Raw genomic sequence first — 10000 nt, 5'->3', positions numbered from 1 at the left:
TGGACATATGTTTTGAGAAATAAGACCAACACTGTCTCCAGACAGCTTTAGAGGGTTAAAGGTCAGACAAAAGAGAAAGAGAGAGCATATGTTGAAGTACATGTGATCCATTTATTGTCACTGAGAGCGAGGACGTTCCTGCCCTCTCGTCTAAACTCTGCTGTCGGCCATCAAACCCTCCGCGTCTCCACGACACACTTTCATTTTAGTATGTGAAGTGAAAGGTGTCAGAAGACGTGATGTGACGCTCATCGAGCCGACTGTCCTCCCCCGTCTCCCCCGTCACTTGTCTTCCCAGGATGCCGTCCCCTCCACCCCCAAAACCCCTCACTCAGCGCTCTTTATTCTCTCCTCCTCCACCTCCTCCTCGCTTTTCATCTTCGTCTTCATTCTACATCTTCGTCTTGCCTCCATGAAGCGTCGCTCCTCTCTCCTCGGCGTTGGACAGAGACAGAGCGGCACAGTGTGGGAAGTGTTGAGAGCGCTTCCAAATGTGTCCATCTGCCAAGGAGGAGGAGGAGGAGGAAGAGGAGGAAGAGGCCAGAGAGCATGTGTCTTAATCGGGATTGACATGTAACATTGCTCCAAAAAGATAAACGCCGTCACATTTTAATCCTCCGCTGATCACGTGCTCCCGCCACACGCCCGGAGATTTCTGAATGAACAGTCAGGTGGAGGTTGACACACACACATGCGCACGCACGCACACATGCACACACACACGCACAAACACAGACGCACACACATGCACACGCAGACACACACGCACACCTCAAGCTAAAGTTAGGCCCGGACATGCGAAAGCGAGCGTTCTGCAAACTTCGCAAAAAAAAAAAAAAAAGTGTCTGTGGGGCGACCATGGCAACGGTTGCCGTGGCGACTGCGGGAAGCCAGAGATTCCTCTCTCTCTCTCTCCCATGGCAGGTTTCCCAGAGGAGGCCGTCATGCATCATCTCGCGTGGGGGAGGATGCGTACTGTACGCGTACAGTAAACCAAGACGCTCGGCGCTCAAAGGGTTAAAGTCAACGCGTCTTGAGCTGAAGAGGTGGAGGACCTGTGTGAAGGTGTCAGCGGCCATGATGAGAACCACATGAGAACCACATGAGAACCACATGAGAACCACACTGAAGGTGTTCTCGGACCAAAACACAGAGCGGCTGCTCCACGCCGAGACGAACTGCAGGCTGCGTCCGCTTCTGGTGATGTTCACCACCGGGTGAAAAGACGTTGCACAACAGTTCCACGGCAGCGACACTGATATGTTGGTCAAGACTGAACTGGAATGAACTCTCTTCCTTTGCAAAAGGAACTCTCGGTTCGGCTCCATATGTACGTGACACATGTTGGACTCACACACATTCACACGCCGATGTCAGGCGAGGTTCCACCTGCTGACGGCAAAGCGTCCTGAAGAGATTCAGGGATCAGTTTCACGAGGTGAACCGACTGGAAGACGAGGCGGGAACACCGGTTGCGGAAGTGTCTTAAAGCTGCATCTCTCTCCTCTGGTTGTATAGAAGTCTATGCTTCATGTGTTAAAGCTGCATTCTCTCTCCTGACCACCAGGGGGCGACTCCTCTGTATTGTATAGAAGTCTGTGCCTCGTGCGGTAAAGCTGAGCTCCCGCCAGTCTGGACGCTGAGAGAACAATTGAACAGAGAACAATAGGCTCACCTGGGCTGGCGCTGCGTGGGCGGGGCCCGCCGCGCCTCCTCCCCCAGCCGGCTGAGGGAGGGCGACCGGCTCCTGGCCCCCCTCCCCATGGTCCGCACCACCACGTTGCCGTTGGGGCTGCCGCTGGGCATCTGCTGGAGCGGCTGGGGCGACAGACTGCGGTGGAACGCCGAGGAGCCAGGCTGCGAGTGGCCCTGCTGGGGGCCCCTGTGCGGGCGGGGCTGGAGGCCGTGCTGCTGCTGCTGCTGCTGCTGCTGCTGCTGCTGCTGCTGCTGCTGCTGGTACTGGCTGACCGTCAGGTTGTTGTCACTGTTGGAGCGCAGGAGGACCCGCGGCGCCGACAGCGAGGACGGGGACCGGTCGTTTCCGCCGCCGTCGCCAGAGGACTGACCCCGCCGGCGTTTGGAGTAGGCTGGAGCCTCACGGAAAGGCACTGCGGAGGAAGGGAAACATACACACACATATATATATATATATATATATATATATATATATATATATATATATATATATATATTTTTTTTTTTTTTTTTTCATTAACAGGGTTCATGAACATGTTGACCATTGGATCTCATGACTTCAAACCACATGAATATGTTGTAAAATCTCTGTAAAGTGAGAGGATGTCGTATTTAAACCAGCAATGAGTATGACATTTTTTTTCCCAATGACTTTTCCAGGCCTGGAAAAAGAATCCTCCCCCCCTTACACACACACACACACACACACACACACACACACACACACACACACACACACACACACACACACACACACACACACACACACACACACACACACAAAATACAGCCAGAAGTGAACTGGAGACAAAGTAAAGTGCTCAGGTACCTTTGCAAGAGGAGATGGACGTATAAATAACTTAACTAACATACTCTCAGAATATGTGCACCTCATGCACCTCTATTATATATATATATATATATATATATATATATATATATATATATATATATATATATATATATATATATATATATATATATATACATATATATAGCTCAGAGGAGCTGAACGGCGTTGACGTGATGCTAATATGTGATGCTAATATGTGATGCTAATATGTGATGCTAATATGCCGAGCTCTCCCGGGAAGACGCTGTTTGTCGTCCACGTGAACCTTCATAGTTCACGCTGAGAGGAAGAGAAAAGAAATGGAGCAGGAAAAAAGAAGAAACTCTAAATTGGGATGAGAAGTTGAATGGAGGTCAAGGTCTGCAGGGAGAGAACTTCATCAGGGTTAAGTTCCCTCCAGCTGGAGAACCTCATCAGGTTCCTGTAACAATAACTCATAACTAGAAGTAGAACTCACTTCTGGTTCAGAGAACATTGAAACAGTCAAGAGTTTAGAGGAGCTTCACGGGAACAAAAGGTTCCTGGAACTTCTCTTTCAGCCTCACATCAGGTTTTACATCCCATAATGCTTTGCATGATTACAGTGATGTGAGACTCTGCTGTAATGCAACGCTGATGATTCACACAGAAACCTCAATGTACTGCTCAGCACGAGATCTAGTCTTTAAAATATGTATTTACAGTATTTATAGTATTTACAGTATTGATAGTATGTACAGTATTTATAGTATTTTACAGTGTTGATAGTATTGTACAGTATTGATAGTATTTTGTAGTATTTACAGTATTCATAGTATATTTAAAGTGGTTCTCATGGAGGGAACATGAACATGTTGCTCTGCTGTCAGATCTTTCTCTTCTCTCTCCTGAAAACGTCATGTGACCTTCAGACCAGAAGCTGAGAAAAGAAACCGCTACAATATGTTCTACTATGTTCTATTAAGTTCTACTATGTTCTATTATGTTGAAACATTTGTTTAAATGAATGATATTTCACTTCTTTGTTGCAGTTTTTCTTCTTCCAAGAATAGAATTCAGAAAACTAAAAATATTACCAAGACGCACACACACACACACACACACACACACACACACACACACACACACACACACACACACACACACACACACACACACACACACTAGACGTATGTACTCTAAGCCTCCACTTTAAAGCATCAGTACAATCCAGCAGCAGCTCTATTAATCCAATAAACTCCAGTTATTAGTGAAAGAGCTTCTTTATCATAACAATTACTGATAGATTCCTTCCTGCAGGATCTCTCTCTCTCTCTCTCTCTCTCTCTCTCTCTCTCTCTCTCTCTCTCTCTCTCTCTCTCTCTCTCTCTCTCTCTCTCTCTCTCTTGAGGAAACAGCAGCAGATGAATTGAAGGTTTTCACGCGCAGGCAGATGGTGAAGCTGGAGGAACGACACGTCCTGTCATCACCCCCCCCCCCTCTCCCTCTCTCTCTCTCTGACCTATAAACCAGTGCTCTCTTTTCTCTTATCAATAAAAAGAGAGAATCACAACTCTGGGATGATTCTCTCGTCCTAAACGCGCGCGCAGCTCCCTCCACATCCTCATCCTCACATCGACATGGAGCAACAACACGCGCAAAGAGCCAGAAACTCGCGCTCCAGTGCGCGTGTGGACTTTCCACGGCGGGTGAAGTGTCCGGATGCTTACCTTCCTTCTTTAAGGCATTGATGATGGACTTCATGTTTCCTCCTCGCGTCACGGCGCGTGCATGTCGCGCGACTTTTAGTTTAGTTCCAGACTCTGAGTCTCGTTCAGCAGCGAGAGGAGCTGCCGGGAGAGGAGCTGCCGGGAGAGGAGCTGCCGCGCGCAGCGCTCAGGATGCCGCGAGCTGCTGCTGCCTGAGAGCCTCCTCTCTCTCTCTCACACACACACACACACACACACGCATGACCGCCGAGGCCACGCCCACTTACACACCTCCTCCCTCTCGCGCACATGAGGGAGAAGCTGCTGCACTGAAAGAACACTGAAGCAACACTAAAGAAACACTGAAGGAACACTAAAGAAACAGTGAAGGAACACTGAGGGAACACTGAAGAAACACTAAAGAAACACTGAAGGAACACTAAAGGAACACTGAAGGAACACTGAGGGAACACTAAAGGAACACCGAAGGAACACTGAGGGAACACTGAAGAAACACTAAAGAAACACTGAAGGAACACTAAAGGAACAGTGAAGGAACACTGAGGGAACACTAAAGGAACACCGAAGGAACACCGAAGGAACACTGAAGGAACACTAAAGGAACAGTGGAGGAACACTGAAGGAACACTAAAGGAACAGTGGAGGAGCACTGAAGAAACACTGAAGGAACACCGAAGGAACACCGAAGGAACACTAAAGGAACAGTGAAGGAACACTGAAGGAACACCGAAGGAACACTAAAGGAACACCGAAGGAACACTAAAGGAACAGTGAAGGAACAAAGACCTCCAGGTGGCAGTGAAAGTCACAAATGTGAAGAGTAGAACAATATAAAAGTTATGTAGAGAGAATGTTTACAACATTTGGAAAAAAAAACATGTTTCCATTCAGCTTTAATTATATAAAAGATATGTAATGTGTTTGTTCCTGAGTAGTTTAGTTGTCTTAACTTAACTGAGTTTAGTTGTTTAAACTTGAAATTCCAGGAAAACTCCTTGTGAGATATCGTCTGTAATATTCTATCACGATACGTTGGATAATTAAGCATTTAATAAGCATTAAGCATTAAGCATTTTAGTCTTTTTGTGTCATTTAATTCCACAAAACTAATTTGTTTTAGGTTTAGGAAACAACACGTCACATTGGACTCAAAATTTACGTAATGAGCTAGCGGTCGTAGTAAGGATCCCTATATGAGCTAGCGGGTCGTGTAAGGATCTCTTCATGAGCTAGCGGTCGTAGTAAGGATCTATTCATGAGCTAGCGGTCGTAGTAAGGATCTCTTTATGAGCTAGCGGTCGTAGTAAGGATCTCTTTATGAGCTAACGGGTCGTAGTAAGGATCTCTTTATGAGCTAGCGGTCGTAGTAAGGATCTCTTCATGAGCTAGCGGGTCGTAGTAAGGATCTCTTTATGAGCTAGCGGTAGCTTCTAGTGAAACACATTCTACGCTATACAAACACTTTACAACACCAAGATAAAAACAACAATACATGTTTCTCACATTGTCTTTTGAATTGTTAACATCTGTGTTCCTCTCAATCTGAAACAATTCCTTTAGTATTCTAATCTTTTATTCTTTTAGTCTTCTAGTCTTCCTTAACGTGTTCTTAAAAACTTCTTAAACTTGAATGTTGTGTTTCCCCTGAAGGAATATTGTTCAAAGTGTCAATATAACAGTTTAAAAACTGCTTCATAATAAAACATGTTGGTGAAAAAAATGAAAGTACTTTTAATTCATTGATTTTTTGTCTGAGATGCTTCTCAGTTTCCTCTTCACCTGTTTAGTTTGAGATCATGTTGTTATTATATAAATACTTTACATCAATGTTCCAGAAATAGCCTCAGTCATCTTATGAGGATTAATATGATCAAAAAAAGAAACGAAGATGAACTGAGCTCTGTGTTTTTATTAACGGACAAACTCATAGCAAACTAATAAAATAGTAAAACAGTAATAAAGGAGAGCTGAAACCTAAAGATTATGTTTTATTGTATTTCTAGATCTGTAAACAGCATTCACATGAATCTGAACTTTGAATACAATTGATTGTTTCATCTTGTCGACATATTAATGTCAAAGGTTTCAGGATATGTCTTGACATTTATGCTAATTGGCTCATATTTCCATAAGCGAAAGTCCTATTTGCATATTCAAGGTACTACACATTTAGGTTGCACGTGTTTCTTCGCCGTCGCGTCCCTTAATGATGTGAACTTTAGCTTCATTCTCGCTTCCAGCAAACCACATTTTGAGCGCACATATCCTTGTTGTTGCTTAGCAACTCAGTGGGTGACGTCTCCGTACGTCGTTACTAAAGCTCTGACACGCGGCGTGCACACCTGCTCGCCGACCACACGCGTGTCCGTGTGGTCGCCCCGCTTTGCTTCACGCTGTCATCCGGTGACTCGCTCCTCAGCGACGTCTCTCCTCTTTACCGACCCGTCCAGACACACACACCAGATGAGACACACACCAGATGAGACACACACCAGATGAGACACACACCAGATGAGACACACACCAGATGAGACACACACCAGATGGCGACACAAAGCATATGTTGTCATAAAGTATGCGATGACGCCGTGACCGGGCAGATTTCCATACTGAGCAACGACTTTAAGAACCAGTTGAAGTTTGAAGGCACGTGAAACATGAAAGCTTCAGCTCAGGTGAAGCTCACTGCACGAAATCTGGATTCATCAGAAGATAAGCTGATTATTAGAAAGGGCAACCGTGTTGCAGCTTTGGCAACCAAAAGGAAGCAACTTTTAAAGGTGCAGTGCTGAGCTCGACTGTCTGACAAGTATTAAAATAAATAGTTTTTATTGCAGCGGAGGATATTTGTGTGTGACATCATATGTAATTATAAAAACGTGAGGCAACAAGGTAACGCAACAAGGTAAGGCAACAACGTAACGCAACAAGGTAAGGCAACAACGTAAGGCAACAACGTAAGGCAACAACGTAAGGCAACAACGTAAGGCACCATCGAAAGGCAACAACGTAAGGCAACAACATGAGGTAACAACATAAGGCAAAATTTTAAGAAAACATTGTAAGGCAACATCGTAACGCAACAACGTAACGCAACAACGTAACGCAACAACGTAACGCAACAACGTAAGGCAACAACGTAAGGCAACAACGTAAGGCAACATCGTAACGCAACAACGTAAGGCAACAACGTAAGGCAACAACGTAACGCAACAACGTAAGGCAACATCGTAACGCAACAACGTAACGCAACAACGTAACGCAACAACGTAACGCAACAACGTAACGCAACAACGTAACGCAACAACGTAAGGCAACAACGTAAGGCAACAACGTAAGGCAACAACGTAACACAAGATCGTAATGCAACATCGTAATGCAACAACTTAACGCAACATCGTAAGGCAACAATGTAAGGCAACAATGTAAGGCAACAACGTAAGGCAACAACGTAACGCAACAACGTAACGCAACAACGTAACGCAACATCGTCTAATCAGAATAATTGAGCTTTTCATGTTCGTCATAATTAACTTAAAATGTGAAAAACTAAATCATAATGAATAAATGAATCGGCGTCAGCGTGATGAAGTTGCTCGTCCTCCTGCAGGTTGCTGGAAGAGAGAGAGTCAGTTTGTCCTCCTTCCTGGATCCACTGCTGGAACAATCAGCCAAATATAGCATTGATTTCAGAGGGTGTGTGTGTGTGTGTGTGTGTGTGTGTGTGTGTGTGTGTGTGTGTGTGTGTAACCCACATTACAGTAGAAACACTCAGGAAGCTCATCGCTACAGGATGAACACATGAACAAGAAGCCTTCATTCATTCAAACACAGCCTCACTCTGTCATGAGATATTTAAATGTTTATATAAATAAATCCCTTAAATAAATACAAGAAACTAACAATTGTTGTCATTGTTTTCTTAAGAAAATCAAAAGATATTTAATTTAAAACGTAATAAAACAACAATATACTAAAAGTAATAATAATGTTGAGCAATTCATTAATTGAATAATTTCTCTAAAAATAAAAATGCACCCTGCTCTTTTACGCTAAAATACAAGATATTTTTGATGAATTATTTGTTATTTCTGCTCATAATATGAATCTTAAAACCTCCTTCAATAAAACAAGATGTGGCCAAATGAAATAAAACATTTTATTCACTCCCTCACATTCAAAGGACACAAACCGCTCAACTAATGGACGTTTCTCATCTGGCCAAAGAGTTGACGTGTTCAGGTTTCATGGACGAGTTTGAGGCCTATTTCATGTCCGCGTGCAGTTCTGTTGCCTGGCGACCTCACAGTGATGACACGATTTCAGGAAGTAATAAAAACATAAACATATGTGCTATATAAAACTATTATTAACATCATTGTCATTATGTCTTTATCAACGACGAATCTCACTTATATTTCACAATAATTACGTGGTTTGCGAGTGTCTTAAAGCTGCATTCTCTCTCCTGACCACCGGGGGGTGACTCCTCTGGTTGTATAGAAGTCTATGCTTTATGTGTTAAAGCTGCATTCTCTCTCCTGACCACCAGGGGGCGACTCCTCTGGTTGTATAGAAGTCTATGCTTCATGTGTTAAAGCTGCATTCTCTCTCCTGACCACCAGGGGGCGACTCCTCTGGTTGTATAGAAGTCTATGCTTCATGTGTTAAAGCTGCATTCTCTCTCCTGACCATGAGAGGGCGACTTCTCTGGTTGTATAGAAGTCTATATAAGTGACTCTACTTCTCTCTTTATGTTTTCCCTCAGTAAACATTGTAAACATGAGTTCATGTCTCAGTCTCTAGTTTCAAGTCTTCTTCTATACAGCATGATGTCCATTTAGCATATTATGGTCTGTTAGAGTCAAACTGACCATGAAGCAGGGGACGCTTTAGGGGCGGGGCTACAAGGTGATTGACAGGTCTCTACCACGGCGTTGTCTAGGAGTTGTATGTTTTTAAGCCCTTAGTGGTTTTCACTTCATGAAAGTTACTTGTAACGTTTGAGTCGCCTCAAAACGTCTTCATCAGCGTTTGTGTTCAGCGACGGAAAAAAAACAAGATGGCGACGACCAACAAGCTGAACTCCAGCCTTCAAAACAGTCCTCAAACCAACCGGTGACATCACGGTGACTACGCCCACTTCTGATACACAGTCTGTGGCTTTTCATGTTCCGACCCACTGCCTCGTGTGTGTGTGTGTGTGTGTGTGTGTGTGTGTCTGTAACATGAACCTGTGATGCATTAACGTTCCGTTTCCTGTGCCAGCTGACAGCGAGATGTCTGTTTTTATTCCCCGGCTGCAGAGACCTGCTGACGGTCAGCTGCTCTGCGTTTATGATGCATTTTTAAAATTCATGTTCCGGGGCTCTGGCAGGAAGCGGCTGGTGATCAGGTTCAGTTCAGAAGCTCTGAGAGGAACGAATGGAGCGTCCTGTGAACTGTGGATGCTGCAGCCAACTCTGAATAGACAGCGGTTAAGGTGTGTGTGTGTGTGTGTGTGTGTGTGTGTGTGTGTGTGTGTGTGTGCGCGTGTGTGTGTGTGGGATTATCACACTGAGGCACACTGTGGCGGTCGAATACGCCCATCTGTCAATCATTCTTACGGGCTTACTGCTGCATGGAGGAGAAACACAACAATTATCTTCTGCAGACATGCTCACCATGCATTCATTACACTGTGTGTGTGTGTGTGTGTGTGTGTGTGTGTGTGTGTCTGTGTGTGTGTCTGTCTTCTTAGAGTGACAGTCAGACATTGTAAAGA

The 10000-nt window shown here is 44.5% G+C and overlaps 1 protein-coding gene across 2 annotated transcripts in view; it reads right to left on the bottom strand.

The window, feature by feature from the left end:
* LOC137789023 (SH3 and multiple ankyrin repeat domains protein 2-like) overlaps positions 1 to 10000 on the bottom strand; it is a 92521-nt gene that overhangs the window by 37370 nt on the left and 45151 nt on the right. For both annotated transcript variants that reach the window (XM_068582263.1, XM_068582274.1), the window contains exon 12: positions 1676 to 2108. In XM_068582263.1, the coding sequence (XP_068438364.1) occupies positions 1676 to 2108 (433 nt within the window). The remainder of the gene's footprint in view (positions 1 to 1675; positions 2109 to 10000) is intronic.

This window comes from Clinocottus analis, unplaced genomic scaffold, assembly GCF_023055335.1.
Source record: "Clinocottus analis isolate CAN_PGR_092001 unplaced genomic scaffold, fCliAna1.0.p SCAF_10, whole genome shotgun sequence".
Taxonomy (NCBI): Eukaryota; Metazoa; Chordata; class Actinopteri; order Perciformes; family Cottidae; genus Clinocottus; species Clinocottus analis.
The sequence above is the reverse complement of the archived record's forward strand: the minus strand, read 5'-3'. Positions and strand labels throughout refer to the sequence as shown.